Genomic DNA, 23,538 nt, shown 5'->3' with positions numbered 1-23,538 from the left:
TTTCTCGTGAGAAATTAGAGAAATCTCAGTGTGTTGTCTCTGCATTGTGAGGCAAGCTATGCATCGTAGGCTTACAGGTAGACAGAGCTGAATGTTGTTTGTGCCGAGTATGCGAATAGCCAACCACAGGCCTTCTCCAATCCATAAATACATGTCAACAACCAACTAGGACGTTCATTTCTTTCATTTCTACCGAGGTCTACTTTGGCGGAGTATAACAATAATTATAAAGTAACCAAAGACATTACCACAAGGTTACAGACTTTTATAAATTGGTGTTTGAGGTACATTATGAGAATATGGTGGCCAAAGACCATCTCGAACACAGACCTCTGGGAGGCCACAAGTCAAAGTCCCATACAGGAACAGTTAATGAGAAGAAAATGGAGATGGATTGGGCACACCCTGAGAAGACCACAAGAAAGTATCACAAGGCAGGCATTGAGTAGGAATCCACAAGGTACATTAAAAATTAAAAATAATTGAAGTTCAACCAATTCAATACAAGGTAGTCGCAGGCAAGGCAGACCAAGGATTACTTGGAAGAGAACGACAGACAAGGAGATTGCTGGAGTTAACAAGACAGGGAGAGAGGTGAAAGCATTGGCAGCAGATAGAACAAGCTGGAGAAATTTCGTCGAGGACCGGAATTAAAGGAAATAAGTACGTAATAACATAATTATAAAGGATACACATTCTGGCACTGTATGCAGTGGTAAGTATACGAATGAATAGGCTAAATACAGAAAATGATGGCTACTGTAGGTACACCTACCTGGATACTAGAGGCGTGCATTATTCATACTTGAGATGGAGCAAGATGTGCCTTGCTGCATATGCACCACCATTCCGCATGAGTGGATTGGAAAATCTAAAATACCTGAGTTTGCTCCAATTCTTTTGACAGGTAGGTGTACAATGTTATCAGACCCCACATTCAAGATTATATGACCAATGCTTGTGTTTACAGATATTTTGGTGACATAGGAAATAATTCCTTACAATGTTATAGAATATTCGCCTCATAGTTAGGTACTTCAGTACATGACGGTGCAATGTGTAATTGTGTCTAAAAGCACGTGACAACTTCAAGAGTATGTCCGAAATGTAACACGAGTCATCGATGTAGGTTATTCTGAAGAGATGCCACGTAGCCCAGCCCACTGGGTTGTTTATTCAAAAGAAGTAAAATACGCCAGAAGAAACACTTCTGGGATGGTCTGGCACTTAAAAATACATAATATCACTGAAGGCGAACAGTCACAGAGAACACATCCGGCCTGGTCAGTATCACAAGAAGCTATCCTGTCAACAACAAATTATGTCCTAGTTGCTTGTTGACATGTATTTATGGAATGAGGAAGGCACTACAGATATTCACAAATTACACAGGGTTATTCAGATAAGATGTCCACCTCAAATAACTCGTGAACTGTATAAGATTCTTTCATTAATGGTATTAAGGGGCTCATAGTTGAACATGCAGTACTTTTCTAAGCTTTTGACGAAATTTATCGGCACGTGCTTTTCCATATGAGAATGCTGACGGTATACTATAAAGTTTACACTTGTAGTTACTGGGACGTCGCACAGATCACATCACTTCCCTGTAGAAAGAATTGGAGCAAACTCAGGCATTTTAGATTACAAGTTCCACTCATGAGTAATGGTGGTTGCACATGCAGCAAGGCACATCTTGCCCCATCTCACGTTCGAATAATGCACGCCTCTAATATCCAGGCAGGTGTACATCCTGTCTAGAGTTATTCACAAATTATACAGGATTATTCAGCTCAGATGTCCACCTCAAATAAGCTGTGAACAGTTTAAGATAATGACATTCTGTTTTCACTTTCGTTAATGGTATTAAGAGGTTCATGGTACTTTTCCAGGTCTTTGACAAAATTTATCAGCACATACATTTCCATATAACTGCTAATATACTATCAAGCTTACACTTGTAGTTACCGGAACGTTGCACAAATTGCAGTACAGGAGAATCAGTCTCAAGATCTGCGATGACAGTCTCGAGCGAGAGCACTGCCCATCAATAGCTGTGGCCTATGAATAGGAACTGTCCCGGCATTTGCCTGGCAGTGATAATGGGAAAACACAGAAAACAGTGGAGCTCGAACTCGCTCATCTCCCGAATGTAGAGCTTGACTTCACAACCATAGCGCATTAACACTCTGCTCTGTATGTTCCTATCTCTCTAAATATGCCTACTACGCAGTCACGTCTAAAAGAATATGAGGTCATTGTATTAGATAACATTTCTGCTGAGATGATAAACCATATGGGTGAAAATGGCATTGATATCCTCCATTCAATATTGTAACAAAATTTGGGACAGTAGAAAATGGCCATATCACTATTTGTATCAATATACAAGAAAGAACCAACTACGTGCTATCAGATTTATTGAACTGGACCAATAATTCCACATGTCTGTCTGTAAGGGTTTCCTCCAAATCACCAATACCTAAAACCATCCATTCAGCAACAGACAACACAAGAACAAGCTGAGTTTGTTCAGTGTAAAGAACTCTCAAACAGATTCTCAATTTATTTATTTAAACTTTCCTCATTTGAGATCTACCTTGTGACCAAATATAATACATAAACAATTACCACTTTAAAAAATACATTTGTAATATTAATCATTATTATTACAGGCTATAAAGATGATTCCTCACAATAAAAATTGATCCTCTTAAGGAAGTGAGAAGTGAGAGCAATTGAATTTAGCAGTTCCTTGTCCAAACCCTGGCTCATCCAAAGTTTCGGCACTGTTCCCTGCACATCAATCGTGAGTCCTTTAATAAATATATCTCGAAGACTATGCTTCTCCTTACAATACTTGACGGTTGGTTCATAAATGACCTTCTTTTCACTGTCTACTTCCTCAGTCAAAAGTTTTTCTGTAATCAATGAAGATCACTTCTAAATCCAAACTGAGTTTCACTAATTCTTTCCTCTAATTTTGTCCATAATTCAGAGTGAAGAAATCTCAAAAATACTTTCAGTGTGACTGATTAGACTATTTAGCCTGATAACTGTATCATTTAGAATTTGATTTCTTTGGCAGGTTGATGAAGGTAGATTTCAGCCAGTCTGCAAGGATGTTGAATGATTAGTAGATGTAACAGCTTTAAAAGCTATCGACAAAGATCAATTTAAACGATATTAAATTTTAAAGTAGTATGATAGGAAGGAAAAGAAAGGGCACTGTAAACAAATAAGGATATCAGGAAGGAAATCCAAGTAGAAAAGCTTTCAGACAGAATGGAAAGAAATATAATTTGTACATACGAAAGAGGTGGAAGTAAGAAGGATACCAAACCAAATACTGGAGGCTAACAAGGAGACGCCAGACCCTGCATCCAACTGATTTCAACGAGCTTCAAATGCACCTGTGGGGGACACTCAACAGTAACTCGTGTATAAGGGTTTAGGCCAATACGCCTTCATTGTTGGAAAAAATGAGGTCAAATGTCATGACGCAGGATCCGCTTCACACAAAGTGAAGATGATAGAACACTAAAAGGCGAATAAATTTTATTTAAACATGTCAGGTCCGCAACCTAATTATTTCTGAAAACTTGATGAATCCTCAATTACAATGCAATGCATATGTACTTGGAGAGTTCCATTGCAGTCAACCGGATTGGAGGCCTTGTGGTCACTGTACTTGTCTGCGAAACTCAAAGACGTGAGTTCAAGTCTCGTTGCAGCTATACTTCTTGCACAAAATAAATTAATATTTGAGGGAACATGAAGATAAAGATGGGAACAAAAATATTATGCAAATTGCAGTAAACTTTATTTTCTACTTGAAATTATTAATACAGATCTAAATGACCTCACAGTTATTGCTGAAATTCTCTCTCTCTCTCACTCTATATATGTGTACGTAGAGTCGTAAGTCATGGCAACTATTTTTTTTTTTTTTTTCGCAAACAGGAGACAACACAGAAAATCTAAGATATGCATTTGGAAACATACAGTACGTACTTGCATACGATGCCACTAGATGGTGTATGTAAACAACAGTGTGGGTCTAAGCATGCCCCAAGTTAAGTGTGCGAGTGAGAGCGTCACTCTCTTGGAGCCAGGCGGTACTGCGAGCGTCCGCCCTTTAAATTGCCAGAGCCGATGAGATCGGCCTTTAAATATCCGTGCGGAAGTTGCCAGAGCCGATTACATCGGCCGGCTGGAAATTCTGTGATATACATACTTTTTTGGCAGTCTATAGTGACGTGCATACTTTTGTGACAACCTGTAGTAAATGGGCTACAAGTTATTGTGTATCTGACCTTGCTTTGGAATTTCTAAGAGGGTGTTCTAGCTTTCACAAGAGTTGTTTCCTGTGTTTAGAAATACCGCTAACCGGTCAGTACGTGATTGCTCCTTGCAGTGAGTGGATTCTTGACAGCAGAATGGCAAGTAGTTCACGTGATATATTTTCAGCAGGTATTGATGACGATAAATTAATGGAATATTTGGAACAATGCGAAATGAACGCGGATGATTTATCGGATAGCGATAGTGAATTTAGTTCAGAGAGTAGTGATGAAATTATACCAGACACGCCCCCGGGATCACCACAGCTAAAGAAGAGGCGTTTATTTGTTTCTAATGGCAGTAAGGCTACTGTGAATACTGTTGTTGATGAAACTAGTGATGACGAAGATGATGATGATGATGATGATGTCTCTGGAGAACATTTTGTGGAAATTTCTCCCAATGAACCTGACAACGTCCCTCAGTCTCCTGTTTCGTTCATGGAACTTGCTGGACCTAAACATGCCCCTGCGCCTGATTCTCCGCCCATATCATACTTCAATTTATTTTTCACTTTTTCTCTGCTAAACCTTATAGTCACCGAGACCAATCGCTATGCTGACCAACTCCTTACTTGTAATGAACTGTCACCTAATTCCCGCTCTCGATGTTGGAGACGCACTACAATTGACGAAATAAGGGCGTTCATAGCTGTCATCATGAATATGGGACTAATAAGAAAACCTACCATTGTTTCGTACTGGAGTACTGTAGACCATTTCATTACCCCTTGGTTTGGTGAAATGTTCTCAAGGAATAGGTTTCAGCTTATTTTGAAATTTTTTCATTTAGCTGACAACAGTAAGCTTTCTCCTCCTGGCTCTCCAAACTACGATCCCTGTGCTCGATTCCAGCCTCTTGTAGATCATGCTAATAGGCTATTTAGACATCATTATACTCCTCATCAGCAACTTTCCATAGACGAAAGTTTAGTTGGAACTAAATGCCATACACAACTACTCCAATACAGGCCGAATAAGCACCATCACAAGTGGGGGATAAAATTTTGGATGTTGTGTGATGCAGTTAGTAAGTATTGTGTTGGTTTTTATACCTACCGAGGAGCAAGATCCACTGAAGACAGAAACGAAATCAGAATTAATGTACTGGCCTACACTGTAGTGACCAAACTCATGTCCCTAGGGAATTATTTTATGAAAGGTTTTCACGTTTACGCAGATAATTATTTTACGTCAATCCCCCTTGCAAAACATTTATACTCACTTGGAACATTTATTACTGGCACTATACGAAGAAACAGGAAGGGACTACCAGATGCTGTGAAAAAGCCATTTAAATTAGTTTGTAATAAATATTTCAGACAGGGGCCAATTTTACTAGTGGGATCCAAACAGAAAAAATCTCAGAAAAATCAGGTGGTGCTTATAAGTACACGCGGAGCTGCAATAGAAACAGAAGTGCCTGCAACTGCTAGAAACATTAATCAACCCAAGAGGAAACCTAACGTGATCTTAGACTATAATCGTTATATGGGTGGCATTGATACAAATGACATGATGGTGTATTTTTATTTAGATGAACGTAGAACTTTGAAATTCTGGAAAAAAGTTGCATTCAATATAATTTCGAGAATGGTCTTAAATGCTTATTTGATGTATTTAGAAAACTGTAACGGAAAGAAAATGACTAGGCTCCAGTTGTACTCCAGTATAATTGAATCTCTGAGTACTGAATGGTTTGAGAATAGACAAAAGATTATCACGAATATTCCCGTGTGTGGCGTAAAACTTTTGTCAGGTACATTAGAAAGACGGTGCGTTGTATGTAGCTCTCCGCAACAGAGAAAGAGGTCGCGAACTGTGTGCATCAAGTGCGATAAAGGCCTGCATACTATGTGTGCAGCTCTTCATAAATGCCCTAAATAAACAAAATATATTTAAACTTCTACTTGAACAAAAAACAGATAATAATAATAATAATAATCGTATGGCCTCAGCTACCGTTTGCAGACATTTCGATTTGACGCCATCTGGCTGTCTGCTCGTCAATTTCGACGTTCCGGTTTACTCTGTCTGCCATCTAGCGGACCTAGAGTAAACCGGATCTCTCTTGGGCGTCTATGGCTGAGATTTAATTAATTTTGTCGGGTAAATACCAAATGTATCACCAGAGATCTTTTACATGCCGACATCGTACGACATGGAGTGTCGATTGGAATTTTTCCGCCCTTCAAAAATCCGACTACCTCTGCCGGGTTTGAACCCGCTAACTTGGGATCCGGAGGCCGACACTCTACCACGGATCCACAGAGATTTTATATGACGTTGCGTTACGCTTTCTATTGTTCCTATTAGTGTTAGTGATAAGTGGTTAGTGTTAGTGATAAGTGATTAGTGTTAGTGTAAATAACCTTAAGTGCTTCAACAGTGGTCTCAAACTTTGAATAACATTATATAGCGGTGACGAGTCTTCTTCTCAAAAATTTTCGGTGAGTAAATTTATTTTGTCATTTTCCTTCTTTTTTACTAGTGACATAGTAAATTTGTGTTTGCATTTTTTGTTTTTCTTTTTCTCGTTCAGAGCAATTATTCTGTTCATAAATGAATTCTCTATCATTACGTAAATGCCGGTCCCCACGGGTCAAGTGTAGTGTGCCTGCCTCTCACTCGGAGGTCATGGGTTCGATTCCCGGACAGGTGAACGATTTTTACCTGGGTCTGAGTGTTGGTTCGAGGTAAACTCAAACTAAGTGATGAAATCGAGGAGAGATCTTAGGCTAAGAGAGCTACCTTGGTCTAGAAAACCATGAATAATGAACGAGAGAATTCGTCTCACTGACCATGCGTCACCTCGTAAACTGCAGGTCTTCGGACTGAGCAGCGGTCGCTTAGTAGACCAAGGCCCATCAGGGCTTTAGTGCCATAGATGTTTTAATTACGCATATTGTATTGTATTGTAAGATGTTTTTTAAAATAGATACTGAAACAGAAAACTAGAAAAGGAGATTTCCGATAAAATAAAAACTATAATCTCAACTATTATTTTTTACTTTTTAATAACTCAGAACTATTTTTATACAATCTACACCACATACATAAAATTTATCTTAAGTGTTTGCCATACATCGATATATACATGAATGTTATCGGTGAGTAAAATTGTCTTATTTTCATTAGGGACATACGTTTGAATTTTAATTTTTTATATTTTTATTTTTCGCGTTCAAAATAATTATTTTATAGAATTATATTTGGAAATAAATTCTGCATTTAGACGTATATTCTTTTGTATCGTAGATGATATTTTCAAAGTAGATATTGAGAGAGAAAGTGCAAAAATGTTTTTCTCTTCCTAAAAGTAAACGTTATCGACAACCATAATATCAACAATAATACTTTTTAATTATTTATATCACTCTAAATCAGTTGTTTATTTTATGTAGTCGACGTGTAGAAAATTTCTTGCCGGTATTTGACATACACCGGTAGATATACGCGAATGTTAAAATGCACGTAATTCTACTAAAAACGGCCTGGCACTTTACAGTAGTAGAGTGCAGGCGGAGCTCTGGCCTCTTCCAGCTGCTAGTGAGCGGCCGACCAGATCGGCTCCTGGCTCCAAGAGGGTTAAAATAGCAGTTCTCCACGGCAGAAATGCACACCAATGCCATGCAGAGCTGCGGGAAGCATTAGGTGCGCATGCCATGCCCTATAGAACAGTGGCAAGGTGGGTGGAGACGTTCAAACGGGGAAGAGTATCGACTGCCGATTTGCCTCGCCCAGGCCATCCAGTGTCAATGGACAAAGATGTACAGATAATGGTGATCGATCAGTGTTTACATGAGGACAGGCGCTGGACTCTAGCGGAATCGCAAGAACGTACAGCAATACCAGCAGCAACAATACGGCACATTTTACACAAGGACCTACAGATGCATAAACTTTGTGCAAAGTGGGTGCCACGTCACTTAACTGAGGTACAGAAGTGGACTCGTTACGAAACATGTCGCATCAATCTGGAGAGGTTTCAACAAGAAGGACAAGCCATGTTGAATCGCATTATTGCAGTCAATGAAACATGGGCACGTGCTTATAAACCTGAACTGAAGAGACAGGCCAGTGAATAGCATCGTCAGGGGTCACCACGGAGACACAAGTTTCGACAAAATCAGTCGCCCAATAAGGTTATGGTAATCCTGGCATACGATGTTCAAGATGTTCTTGTGAGTCATCCAGTGCGTGAGGGGCACACTGTCAATGCAGTTTATTACAATTCCTTTTTGTTGTACCAACTGCGCCGTGCAGTGCGAACCAAACGTCCAGATCTTTTGGACAGCGCCATAATCCTACACGACAACGCGACAGCTCACACATCAGCCATCGTTCAGCGTAGCTTACAACGGTGGGGATGGGAGGTTCTTCCACACCCGCCTTATTCGCCTGATCTGAGCCCATGTGACTACGATCTAATCCCCAAAGTCAAGAAGCCATTACGTGGACAATGGTTTGCTAACAAAGAGGACACCGTAACAGCATTTCAGAGAGAGGTGTCACACGTTAGCGATACACATGCAGTGAATGGTATTCAGCGCCTGCCCCACCACTGGCAATGCACAGTGGAAACCTTGGGTGATTATTTCGAAGGTCTGTAACCAGTGGAGACCTGTCCTTTATACGTAGTCTTGTGTATTTGCTGTCTATACCATAATAAAACATTGTTTACCAATGGCCTGTGTTCTGTCACTTTCCAACGAGAATCTCCTGCAGTCAGAATTTGTCTTCAGGCACTACGCATAAGCACATGCCCTATATTTCCAAATGCATATCTTAGATTTTCCGTGTACCTCCTGTTCGCAAGAAAAAATATAGTTGCCATGACTTATGACTCGACCCTCGTAGGTATATGTTCATTTGAGGGAGAAAATAAAGTTCACTGCAGTTTGCCTTCTTTCTTTCTTAATCAGTTTACCCTCAAGGGTTGGTTTTTCCCTCGGATTCAGCGAGGGATCCCACCTCTACCGCCTCAAGGGCAGTGTCCTGGAGCATAAGCCTTTGGGTTGGCGGGATACACAGTTTGCCTAATATTTTTATTTGCATTTTTACCTTCACGTTCCCTCAAATAATAATTTATTTTGTACAAAGGAATATAGCTACGGTGAGACTCGAACTCATGTCATTGTGGTTTGTAGATAAGTATGATGACCACTTGGCTACCGCTCCGTTGGACTATGTTGTAACTCTCCAAGTATATATGCATTGCATTGGGATCGGGGGATTCATCAATTCTTCAGAAATAATTAGGTGCGGACTTGACATGTTCAAGTAAAATGTGCTCATCTTTTAGTGTTCCTATCACCTCCACCTGGTCCAAAGCGGATCCTGCATCATGAAATTTGTCCTCAATTGTTTTGGAAACAAAAGCGTATTGACCTAAACACTTATACACAAGTTACTGTTGAGTGTCTCCCAACAGGTACATTTAAGCTCGTTGAAATCGGTTGGACACAGGCCTTCTCTCAAAACAATGTCATTCTTTTATGCTTGTTTGAGCACATGATTTTGTTAATTATTTACGAATAACTGATAAAAAGGTATTTCCCAAAATATGATACATCTTGGTCACAACACTCAATAACTCAGCAGCACATATCCACACTTGTCAGAGGTTTTTCAACTTTCATTATCAAAACATTGAAAGAAACATTCCTACGATTTCCACTGTTTAAAAATGCATCTTTGAATCAGATATCAAGGTCTGAGTTAATGTGTAGCTTTCAACAATTTGAAAAAAAAAGGACGGTCACTAGGCAAACTGTTGCTGTCTCTAAAATGTAATTATATTACATTTATTTGAGCACATAGTGGTATTAATTATTTATGAATAACAGAAAAAATATTTGCAATAATATGATAGATATTGGCCATAACACTCATTAACTCTACTGCACACACCCACAGAAATTACCAGGTACTTCAACTTTCATTATGAAAACACTGAAAGAAACATCCCTACAATTTCTACTGTTTAAAAATGCATCTTTGAATAAGGTATCAAGGTCTCAGTTAACGCGTAACTCTCCACAATAATTTGAAATATAGTATAATGGTCACTAGACAAACAGTTAATGTCCCTATGACGGTTGCCCAGGAAATATAGTTGTCACAGTATCGTCAGTTAATTTTGGCTTTACACTAGGCACAGTTGAAACGGATCCGTCTGGTCTTTTTGCAGTGTCAACAAAAATTATTTCATTTTCGGAAAAATATTTACAGGCACAGGCATATTTACTGGGATCAAAATTATCTCGGTGTATAGCATGTATCCATTCAGCTCGCTTCTCCTTATCGCAAGGAAATGCAAATGTTGAGATAGCCACCTCCTTATTTGAATGGTAATTGGATGTACATCCAGGCACACTACACGTTTGTCCCATTTTGCAAAAAGGAGCATACACTACACTAACATATTATAATAATCATCATAATTAAATAATAAACTTTAGACAGTTCATAATAGCTCAGTGAGTTCGCATAACCTAGCAACACTTCCTAACACTAGACTGCTGAAATTACAATGCAATAGTATTTAACACATATTAGTGCTGAAAATACATCTTTTACTGATGCATTTTTATACAGTTATCACTTGGAAACACGAACGAACACCTCTAATAACATTGAAATAACAACAATGTGCTACCAAACCACCACGAAAACAAGACTCGTACCTCCATACCAATGCACTAAACGGCTGACGTCATCACTATGGAACTGTCGTGTGTAGCAGGCCGGAACTTTCAGTGAGCCATGGCCAGGCATATAAGAGAGGAATATGCTTTGCCTTTGGTTGTAGCATCATACGAGGATTGGGGCAAAAGTCATGGCAACTATTTTTTTTCTTGAAGATACCAGTCCGGCTGGAAAATGTGACATATACAGAAGAAAGGACAAGGTGATAACTACATGAGTGGACAATGAATAGCACTGAAATATCGTAACACAGTAATTTATTATGGTAGTATACAGGAAAATATGGCCTTCCCGGTGCAAAAGAATGACAACACAGTACATATAAAGTTGACATGACAAACCTGGGCCTAAACACCCTCAAAGTAGTCCCCTGTTACTGACACCACACGCTGCCAACGATGTGGGAGGCGCTGAATACCATCTGCCTCAGCATTTGCCACACCATGTGTGAATCGGGTCACCTGTTGGCGCACAGCATTAGCAATATCCTCTCGAGTTCCAATCCGCATACCACATAGTGGTTCCTTAATCTTTCGAATGAGATCAAAGTCACAGGGCGAAATATAGGGTGAGTACGGTGGGGGCTCCAATTCTTCCCATCTCCAACGTTGCAGTAGCTGCCCTACACACTCTGCTTTATGTGGTTGTGCATTGTCATGCAGGATCATTGCACTGTCCACAAGATCCAGACGTTTCTCCCGAACGCCACTTCGTACCTGTCGCACCAGAAAGTTCCTGTAGTACTGTGCGGTCACTGTTCTGCCATGTGGAACAAAGTGGCAAACAATGACACCCCTGACGTCATGCGTGACGATCACCATCAATTTGACTAGGGAAGGATTCTGGCGGACCTTCTGCCTCCTTGGTGATCCGTCATGTCGCCACTCCGCGGACTGACGTATCGGTTCTGGTTCGTATGCCCTGGCCCAAAATTCATCGATGGCAATTATTTGTGACAAGAATTGATCGCCGTCCTGTTGCCAGCGTGCAAGGTGGTCGGAACATATTGCATAGCGCACCCATCTTTGAACTTCCTTCAGTGCATGTGGTACCAACCGCGATGCGATTTTGCGCAGTTGCAGCTCATGACACAATATGCTGTGGACGGTGCGTTTCTCCATGCCACTTGCCCTCTCTAACTCCAGTAGCGTCCATCGTCTGTTTTTATCCAGGAGCTGCTCGATGACGGCACGTGCCACGTTGGTCCACACACTGACAGGTCATCCTGAACGTTGCTCATCACTGGTTGACACACGTCCTTGCTGAAACTTTCCTGCCCACCATGCTACTGTATAGTATGGTAGGGCATTATTCCCAAGGGCTTCCACTAATTCACTGTAACATCATCGCATTTATCCCTCGGAGAATGGCTATTTTGATGTAAGCACACTGCTCAACACGGGTTACTTCCATCTCGCACGACACTCACCAACTGACTGATTTCACAGCCCTCGCTGCGCTACTACCAGCAATCCACCTTGCTCCATTAAAGCGAATCTGAAGATTTTATTGAAGTATTTTACTACGATTCTATGTCACGTTTTAAGAAGTGTGATAAATTAAACTAATGTTTCTTCAAGACTATTTTATTTTTAAGTTGTTGTTTATTTAAATCCATGTTATTTTTATAAGAGAGCAAACCGGTTTGCATATGTTTTCATCAATTTATGGTTTAAGACTCGCAAGTCTCGGACTTGTAGAAAATATGAACTTTGAGACAGTATAATCATAACACAGTTTTAAGTTGCAAGGTGTCTTACTACGGAGGCTCCCTCTTACCACAAGATAACCAAAAAATAGCCAACCTCGAACAAATATATAGAGATAAGAAATTATTAGTGAAGAGAATTGTGAAGGAAGAGAAGGATAAGAGTTGAGAGATGTTCACACAAAAACTAGAGAACTCAAAAGGGAATCAAAAGATGTATGGATTACTGAAGAGTGGGAGATCAGACAAAGAAGATATTAAAGCAATTGAAACAGAGGATGGAATCCTAATCCAGAATATAGAAAACATCAGAGAAGAAATGGGAAACTATTTCAACAGATTGTTAAATGGCAATGAAGAAGAGAAGCACGAAAACAATGAACCTATCAAACATGGAGAAGAAGAAAGACCAATTACGTGGTCAGAAACAAAAAATGCCCTGAAGCTTATGAAAGAAGGAAAATCACCAGGAGTAGATGGATTACCTGCAGACAGAATCAAAGCGGCAGGTATATGAGGTCTTCAGAGGCTACATCGAACACTAGGAGTAAGCTGGAGAGAAAATAAGATACCAGATAAATCAAAAAAAGGATCGACCATACCAGTATTCAAGAAAGGAAGCAGAAGAAAGTGTACTAACTACAGAGGAATTACCCTGCTACCATACTGCCTCAAGATATTGGAAAAGATCATAGCGAAGACATTAAGAACAAGGATAGAACATCAGTTTGAAGAAGATCAACACGGCTTCAGAGGCAACAGAAAAATAATAGACTTAATTTTTGCCATTAGACAACTAATGGAAAAGTACTGGGAAAAAGGGAAAGATCTGATAGTAGTGTTCCTAGATATAGAAAAAGCCTATGACAGTGTTCCAAGGAGCAAAAAATACGAATGTCTGCATAAACTAGGGGCTCCAAGTTCTCTAATTTGTAAGATCCAACTGCTGTATGAAAACTGTGAAAGTAGTGTACAAATAGGGAATGGTAGATCTGAATGGTTCCAAACAAAGAGAGGTTTACAACAAGGCAGTGCACTATCTCTACTACTTTTCCTTGCACTCATGGGTGTAATCATTAAAGAAATGAAAGCTGCAGAACCTGGAGATTTGAATGCATTAGTGTTTACAGATGATGTTGCCATCTGGGAAGATACAGAGCAAGAAGTCCAAAGGAAATTAGATTGCCGGGTCAACAAATTTAAGGAATATAAGTTAACTGTGAGTAAGAAGAAAACAGTAGCAATGAAATTTAGTAGAACACCCAGCGAATGTAACGTCAAACTTCATGGAGAGAGAGTTGAATGTGTAGAAAGCTTCAGCTATCTTGGAAGTATTGTATCGAACCAAGGGAGTGCTAAATTGGAAATCCAGAACAGAGTGACAAAAGGTTCCACGTTCTTCTATCAGGTACGAAATCTAGTGTGGGACAAAGCAGTTCCCGTAAAAGCCAAACAAACAATGTTCAAATCTTACCTCCCGCCAATTATGACATATGGGTTGGAGACCTGTGTGTTATTGTAAAGAGACATCAACAAACTGCAAGCATGTGAAATTAAATTTTTACAATCTGCTATGCAAAAAACAAGAAGAGACAGAATTAGAAATGAGTGCATTAGAAATGACATGCAAGTAATCTGTATGATGGAAGAAAGACTACGCATTGCACGGTTGAAATGGTTTGGGCATCTGAAAAGGATGGAAGAGACCAGAACCCCCAGACAATACTTGGAAATGGCAGTACCTGGAAGGAGACCTGTTGGACGTCCCAGAAGAAGGTGGCTAGACCAAATAAATGCAGACCTTATCAAGAAAAGAACACCGAAGGATGTGAAAGGAGAGGAACTCTATAATGACAGGAACTGATTGAGGCATATTGTCCACGGAAGTCCTACCCGGCCCGCTGGAAGGATACCCAGATGATGATGGTGATGCTTGTCTTTGCCCAATGTGTCTCTGTAGCTCAAGCTTCACTCAATGTGTCTAGTAGGCTCAGTGGTAGCATGTTCACTCCAAGGTTGAAAGTTCAAACCCTGCAGCGACAGTATTTATTTATTTATTTTTTTCCACGTAACATTTTACTTACAATAACTTTTTCGGTCATGAAATCATAATTTTACTCCTATTTTTATCTGCATTTAGATATGACTTACGATAACGGTCGACTTACTGCAAATACCAGATCCTTGGTCTGCACCAACATGTAAACAATGCTTTGCATCCTTGTGCATACACAGTGTCTATTATCTGGGACTTCAACAATTCACATGTCTCATTACTTATTTCTAGTCCTGTATAAGGCTGTATTATACAGACCAGGAGTTTCTTCTTTTGCGGAATATCCCAACATGTTATGACACATGACAAATTTGAAGAATATTTAACACATTATAGCCTACTACTCAATTTTGTAATTTCTCTTATTAATTAATTCATATATTAATTTATAAATACTGAGTCATTGCATGTATCTGAGCTTTAGAACACATGATTCTTCATTGCCTTAGGCCTCTTCATAAATTTCTGAACTAGATTTATATTCAAAGCACTGGTCTTATTAAACAGGTTTTATGGCTTAATTTTTTTCCAGAATTCTTTTTCGGAAAGTTTTGATCTGAACTGAGTTTTTATCCTTGTAAATATGCTAAAAAATATTCTCACAACCGGCATTGCTATGTGGAAATAATAAAATAAAAAGCATTACATTAGAGATTCTGTCATATTTAAGAACACTACCAACTGATTGCATCTATCTTGCCAGTGCCCACCGAACATCAATTCTCCCCAACTACTTAAAGAATGAGAAACAGCCTGGGATTTAAAAAAAACAGGAATACTACATCTGTTGTCAAAATCAGGAGATAAGTCTCTGTGATCAGGAGAGAGGGAGGAAGGACTAAAAATAGAGAGTCTTCTGCTTAAATTGGGGTAGTTGGGACGTCTGATTACATATCAAAGAAACAAACCTGCAAGAGCTTTCTCCATATTGATGTATATATAAATCTGACAGGATGCTCTCATTCCACTAATGACTTGATTATCACCAGGTTCACCAGGGGCAAAATGGATGTGAAGTCTAGACATGCGACTTAATCCTTCTGTCCTGATTTTATCCCAGAATTTGAAGTAAGTGCCATGTATGACTGCAGAGACTTCAGTAGGATGTGTGATGGGTGTCAAACTGTCATCAGACACAGCCTAAAAAAGAATAAGCAAGTCTTTACAACATTTCTCTCTTAAGCTCTCCTATACTTGATGGTAAGCATAGAACAACTTGCAATTTACAGTCTCTACATGTATGTGACAATCACTTGGAAATGAAACCTTAAGTTGGAAAATATAATTTTATTATTTTTGTAGTACATACAGGAAGTCCGTGTAATTTGGACTGATAATATTTTTGGTATTTGCAAGCTCGGTCATCCTCTGTTTGAGGCAAGGTCGGCAAGACAATCGAGGATAGCTTTCCTCTTGGAAGTTGTTTTTCTAATGGACTTAAGGCTGAAGGGGGAAGAGGAAAGCAATTTTAATACTGTAATCACATTCCTTGTAAGCTTATACAGTGTCAAATAAGTGTACTGTGAGGTAGTTATTTCAGTACTGAAGAAATATCTAGATAATTTTTAACATAGTTTCATTCATAAATTTTAAAACTTTGCATATTATTTAGTTTTTGATTAAATCTTGCATGTTGTGTAATTGGGACTGTTGAAACAAGTATAATAAATATGTTTCTTCATAGTTTTACTGGTGATTCTAAAAGAACTTGTTTTAATGCACATGAATGTCAAAGAAGGCTTACGAAGCGGTAAGAAGTGATCCAGAAAAGGTGTGAAAATGTAAACGTGACGATTGCCACCCGCTACCTAACCCAAGTGAATGTGACGTAGTTAAGGAGGTAACGGAGAAGATACAATTATCTGTTACAGAACTGAAAACTTTATTCATGGTTGAACTCAGTGCTATTAAGGAAGCAACAGAATTTATAAATGACCAGTTTGAGAAGTTCAAAACGCTCACAGGCGAGTTGAAGAAAAGAACATCTGAATTAGAAAAATCTCTGGCGAGTGAAAGCAATGATACCAAACAGGGTTTAGATGGGTCAGAAGACCTTAAACAGAACACCTGCAGGAACAATTTGTTAATCAGTGGAATGCCAGAAATGGCAAAAGAAAATGTGTATGACTTAGTAATACAAACAGCCAGGGCATTGGGGGTTGATTTGGGTATTCAGGAGATTGACGTCGCTCATCGTCTGCCGTCAAGAGGTGAGGACGTTGGAAGAATTATGGTGAAATTCACTAACAGGTGGAAGAAAGACGAAACAGTGAATGCAAGAATACAGCAGAGTGTTGAACAACCAGGATATTGGACTGAACTGCCCATCATGCAAAGTACTCATTAATGACCATCTTTCGCCCAAGAATGAGAACATTGCAAGAAGGTGCAGGCTACTGAAGCAGAATGGCAAAATATTTGCCACATGGACAAGGGACTGCAAGGTCTACATCCGCGAAGCTAGGGATGGACCAAGCACGCTCATCAGCAACGGAGAAAAGATCAGATCGCACACCTCGAGAATAAACTCGGACAGTAAACCCTGCAGGTACTATATTCACATGAATTTATACTGATTTTAAATGGTACAGGACATTTATAGCAGTAAGGAAATAATTTCTGTTGAGATCCAGTGTGATACTATAGAAAACTATAAATTAAAAACTAAGAATTAAGCTTTACATTCTAAATTTAAATGTATCTGTATCAATGCACGAAGTGTTAGGAACAAGTTTGAGGATATTATGCTTATTATTGATGAGGTTACAGAACTTGACATTATAGTTATAACAGAAAATTGGCTATCAGATGAAGAAACATCCTATTATAACATACCTAGCTTTGAATCTTACCATCTAGCTACAGAGGGTACTGGAGGGGGACTGTCAGTGTATGTATCAAGAAAATGGACAACTAAAGTCATTAAGGTCATTAACAGTTATCACAGTATTTTCCAAATAGAAGTATTTAGCAAAAACCAGAGATATAACATAATTTCATATTACAACCCAAAGGAGAGTAATATTTCTAACTTTATGATAGACCTTGAACTTGTTTTGTGCAATACCCGAAAATCAAACTCATTGCTTATAGGAGACGATAATGTAGATTTTCTAAAAGATAGCAATATTTATAGGAAGTATACATCCTTATTGAATTGTTACAATTTTTACCCCTGCAATACAAAGCTACCAACAAGAATAACACCCACATCCCCAACTTTAATTGATCATATACACTCAAACTTTGCCACTGCTGATTACTATGTATATAATATAGTAAGCGACCTTAGTGATCATAATATTCTAATTCTAGAAGTAACAACACAAATTAAAGAAAGCTCTCCATTCAGTAGTGATGCAAATGTACAAACAAACATGAAAATAAATTACACTAAGCTAAATTATTTTTTCATAAAAAATACATGTACAAATCTATCTACTGACGTGAATGAAGCCTATGACCAGCTCTGTGCTTTTATTAGTGAGGGACTTAGAGTAGCTAGTACCGGTTTCGACCTGTCGCTCTCCTCTGGGGCAATGATTAACGAGTGACAATTGAAATGATAATGGAGAGTGTTGCTGGAATGAGATATGACAGGGAAAACCAGAGTACCCGGAGAAAAACCTGTCCCGCCTCCGCTTTATTCAGCACAAATCTCACAAGGAGTGACCGGGATTTGAACCACAGAACCTAGTGGTTAGAGGCCGGTCGAAACCGGTACTAGTGTAATAATTCATCCACAATAAATGTATTGATCGGTGGAACATTTTTCTTATCTATTACAATTCATGCAGAGTCCGTAAACCGTCCTTAAATGCTGACAGTGGACAGCTCTCAACAACATGAAGCAATGTCTGCTTCTCAGCACCACACTCACACACAGCACTTTCACAATATCCCCACTTTTTCATCATATATTGGCACCTGCCGTGGCCTGTTCTGAAACGGTTGAGTTTTGACCACTCATGTCGAGGAAGATCGAAACCTGGCACTTTCTTCATTGGGTCTTTAATCAGAAAGGCGTTGGTGGGTGGACATTGTTCCCATCGCTGTCTCCATTCTGCTGTTACACTGAATTTTTCATAGGAGTGTAGATCAGTCCAGAGTGGATTCCTGGATTTTAACCTCATCACAGGTGGATCTCGTAAGGCATTGAACAAAATTGAGTTCCTGTGTGCAAAGGTCTTCTTGAGCAACTGTACTTTTGCTGCTTTTCTCATCAGATCTGGAGGAGTAATGTTTGCTAAAACAGGCAGCCACTGAGTAGGAGTGGACCTCACTGTACCAGTAACAACTCTCATGGTTTCATTGAGCTGTACGTCAATCTTGCTCAAATGTACGCTGTTTTCCCACACAGGAGCGCAGTACTCACCAGCCGAGTATACTAGAGAAAGTGAAGCAGTGTGAAGAGTGTTTGCATCTGCACCCCAGTTGCTGCCCGCTAGTTTATGCAGTAGATTTACTTTTGTACTCAGCTTCTTTGACAGATTCGAGCAATGCTGTTTGAATGACAAGGACCGATCCAGTGTGACACCCAGATATTTTGGGAAGAAGTTGTGGGAGACTTAAAATATAGAGGTAATTGAACTAGAATGTCCAGCTTCGACAACCAGTCCACTGCACTTGGTGTCAATTCATGCAGAGTTTTATTATTTATAAGTTTCATATTCCGTATTGATTGGATTCAATGTAATAGATAAGAAAAATGTTCCACCGATCAATACATTTATTGTGGATGAATAATTCATTTTATTTTATTTTAATTTGTATGTTAATTGTATATTTTTACAGATTATGCTTTGTAAATGCCATACGATAATAATAATAATAATAACCAATATAAATGATCTGTTATTGGACATTATAAATTTTCCAGCTAACTCATTCCTGGTTGCCAGCATTTCGCCCCAGTATGCTAAGTTGGGCTCATTAGTTGGTAAATAGCACACCTACCAAGACACATGACTAGTGCATACCATGGAGGCCATTGCGTAGGCTACTTGGAACCACCAGCAGTGCCAATGCACTATGAGAGACTTTGTCACTCCTTGTGAGATTTGTGCTGGATAAAGCGGAGGCGGGACAGGTTTTTCTCCGGGTACTCCGGTTTTCCCTGTCATATCTCATTCCAGCAACACTCTCCATTATCATTTCAATTGTCACTCATTAATCATTGCCCCAGAGGAGAGCGACAGGCTTTGGCAGCCAGTACAATTCCTATCCTCACCGCTAGATGGGGGCTTCATTCATTCCATTCCTGACCCGATCGAATGACTGGAAACAGGCTGTGGATTTTCTGTATGGGGATGGCTAAGCAAAACGGGCTCTGGTAGATGTGATTAGCTGGTAATTTAACATGCAAATCTGAGTCTTAGGTCTTTGGTATGTTAGGACAGAAGGAAGAGGAGTGACTAAAGCAGTTCAGCTTATTTTTATTTTTTTTTTGTGTGTGTGTGTGTGTGAAGGTTTTCAAATCTTGACATTATACAGCACATCTGCTAGCCATATAAATCAACAATGACTGGTTCAAATCCAGTACAGCACTAGAATATTTTAATCTTTTGGCCTATGCCTACATACAGGAAACAGATGCAAGAGCAGTGAGTTGCCATGTTTCCTATACTTCCTATATTTCACTCCTGTTAGCTTATATTTCGATCTGAGGATGTAGTCACATCGGTTTTTTGGAGATACTTCTAAAACCCAGCATAGAAGATAACAAATCAAGAATCTTTAGAGCTTTATGGAAGTGGAAATGGTGGTTAATATTATAAGGGAAAGGAACAGGTTTATCAGTCCCTTTTCACATGAATTTTAGAAGGAAGTGGAAAAATTCTCACCCCTCAAAGAATGAAGATTTCTGTAAAAGAAAGGAAATGCCCTGAAAGGTGGGAGAACTTAAAAGACTTAACAGACCACAATGAGCTTGGAGGAGAGGAAAAAGAAGAAGATTAGATCAAGGGAAGTTAGGAAGTATGAAAGATAGACAAGCTGCAGTTTTATGTGACTATTGATACTTTGTTTGTTGCCATGGAACTTCAAATTTCACATAGAATCTGAAACACATTTCTCTGTATTGCCAATCATTTTGGCTACCATAGTCTTGCAGGTGGCTGTGCAGATCAGCGAGGTGGTCGTTTATCTGAACCATTGCCTAAGGTTCTCCAGCCAGGTCATGTGGGGTCTCCTAGGACCACTCTTCTCGATCTTTCTTTGCATTTATCATTTGCAGGAGGCTGTAAGTTTACAGGTGCTTCATGATATGACCAAAGTAGGAGAGTTTCTTATCCTAACAGCCCTACAGAGTTCCTTTTCTCTGCATGTCTGGCCAATACCTCTTCATTTTGCATTCTATCCACCCAGCTGATACAAAGCATGCAATGGTAGACCGACATTTCGAATACTTCAAGTCTCTGCATGGTGGCTACATTCTTGGTCAAGAATACGATTCTGTACAACATGATGGAAAACAGACAGCACCGAGCGATTTCAACCCGCAACTGCAGTGGCAATTCTTGGCTGTAGAGCACTTGGCATAGGGTTGTAAAGGAAGCTCTGGCCTTTTCAATATGGCACTTTATTTCTTGAACATAGAGCTCATTGATGACGCTGCCTAGAAACGCAATCTTCTCAACCCTCTGTATCGCCACACCACTAACCCATGGGTCCTGTAATTACCTTATCATGTCTCACCAGTTACAAGTCTCTGACAGGAATTGTACTTTGATATCTAAAATATTTTTTTCGTGATCCGTATTGAAGTGGGATTACAATAATTAAAATTATTAGGGGTCCACCTTATCAATACAATGACATTTATTAGTGTGAATTAATTTGTGTAAATTCAAGAGAATGAATGGGTATTCACGCCTAATCCACTTAAGTAAATCTGTACGATATGGTACCTATCAACAGAATTGTACGGTTTAACCTCATCAGTATCAGCATGCAATCTCCTCTTATAGATCAATAGCCCTTACAAAATTTTAATTAGTTTCTTAGAAAGCAAGAAATGCACAATCTAGTGTATATTTTGGTTAAGTTAGAAAGGAAAAAGAGAAAGGACAATATTAGACTATAAACTAAATGTCTGATCCAGAGTTTATAGTTTACAAGCTCTTTTCCTCTTCATCCAGGCAAGTGAAAGCAAAAGAGAACATTGGAAGTAGTCTACAAAGCATTATACCTATAATGTTGTAGCCTACACCAGACTGAAGATAACCCAATACTGAAATGCACTAAATTCACATTTAATTTATGTAAATTCAAGAGAATGAATGGGTATTCACGCCTAATCCACTTAGGTAAATCTGTACGGTACCTATCAACAGAATACGGTACTGTTATCTGGAATAGACTACAGATAACAAAACTCTTAGGGTATCAACTTAATCTCATAGGCCTACTTCGTACCTATTAAACATGTGAGTGGTATGAAATTAATTATTTAACGTTCATTTTCTAGGGGACATGTGGAGAAAACCGACAGCTGGAAACGAAATTCTGTACCGGTACCTGAATGGAATGCCCCTGGTTGGCTTTGATTTTTAGACGACCTGTTTCGGTACAAGAAGTCAACGTAAAACGTTTCTTGTCATTTTCATCAACAACTCGTTGAATATCCTCGATAGTGTATCTGTTCCTTAAAGACTTATGGTTCAGGATTTCTGACACTTCCACATATCCATCTACCGAGATCGGAAGTCCTTCCTTTACTGCTCCATGGCGCAGCAGCCAAGATAAGGTCTTGCTCAGTGCTTTATCTCTACCGCTTAGAGGCTGCAACATAAAATATGATTAGATTAAAATCTTATCAACGAGGAAAACAACTCATTTTACTCCGGTTCCATTACCGAAGACAGGTGGCTAAAATATGTCAAACAAAAACTGATTCTTAGGTTAAAAACATTTTAATTAAATGCAAAGTAGCTCTAGTTATAGAGAACTATTACCCTTCGATTCATATTTGTCTTGCATTATTAACCATTTCTCGCGTCAATTACGCCGTAAATACGGGAATGAAATACCGAATTTCTAATCACAGTCGCAGTAAAACCACGGGGGGAAAATTCAAGACTGCTTCGAACTGGTGCTGTCGGGTTTCATCGTATAGCCTATTCCAAAGAGAGGAATATTCATTCTCAAAATAACTCGGAAGCATCTAGAAACTAAAACATCTTATATTTGTTAGATAATATGAAATAACAACACAAAATAATGAAATCTATACGAATTTATTTATGAAGATTAATCTGTGGGCAACGTTTACTGTACGAATTAATGTTAGATTTTAGGTTATGATGTCGCTTATAAGGGCAATATCGGATAGGCCAAAAATAGGTTGCCGATCGAGGGATATCACTTGCCCAGAGTAGATAGTCGGTTATTGATCTAAATATTGACTCTTTTTAGAGTTATCCTGGTAACGCAAAATGTGTTGAGTTGGCGGTGTTTGTACTATATTTGTTATTAATTGGGACTAAAATTTGGAGGTTGGCGGCTGTTGTCTGTACTGTACATTCGGGATGGTAGGCGGGCATTTGCCAATCGCTTAAAGTTGACGTAAGAAAGCCACAGAAAACCAGCCGTAGGATCCTCTTTGCGTAGAATTGTCCTGGTCCTTAACCCACTTCTCTATTCTGTTGTGAGACTGAGGGTTTCTTGTTCCATCCTGATATTTGTGACAAGCCTGGGAATCGAACCCGGGTCAACTGGTC

At 39.2% G+C, this 23,538-nt stretch overlaps 1 protein-coding gene across 3 annotated transcripts in view; it reads right to left on the bottom strand.

Moving 5' to 3' along the window:
• Tpt (tRNA 2'-phosphotransferase) overlaps nt 1–22,933 on the bottom strand; it is a 32,726-nt gene extending 9,793 nt beyond the window's left edge. For all 3 annotated transcript variants that reach the window (XR_010861232.2, XR_010861233.2, XM_067155558.2), the window contains exons 1-3: nt 22,774–22,933; nt 22,337–22,600; nt 15,727–15,958 (exon numbers count right to left, since the gene is read on the bottom strand). Coding sequence is in view for 1 of the 3 variants with exons in the window: in XM_067155558.2 (XP_067011659.1) it covers nt 15,727–15,958; nt 22,337–22,600; nt 22,774–22,785 (508 nt within the window). In the remaining 2 variants the exon portion in view is untranslated. The remainder of the gene's footprint in view (nt 1–15,726; nt 15,959–22,336; nt 22,601–22,773) is intronic.
• Between the last annotated feature and the right edge of the window lie 605 nt (nt 22,934–23,538).

Source organism: Anabrus simplex, chromosome 11, assembly GCF_040414725.1.
Source record: "Anabrus simplex isolate iqAnaSimp1 chromosome 11, ASM4041472v1, whole genome shotgun sequence".
Lineage (NCBI taxonomy): Eukaryota > Metazoa > Arthropoda > Insecta > Orthoptera > Tettigoniidae > Anabrus > Anabrus simplex.
Note: the sequence above shows the minus strand (reverse complement) of the source record. Positions and strands in the feature narration are given on the sequence as shown.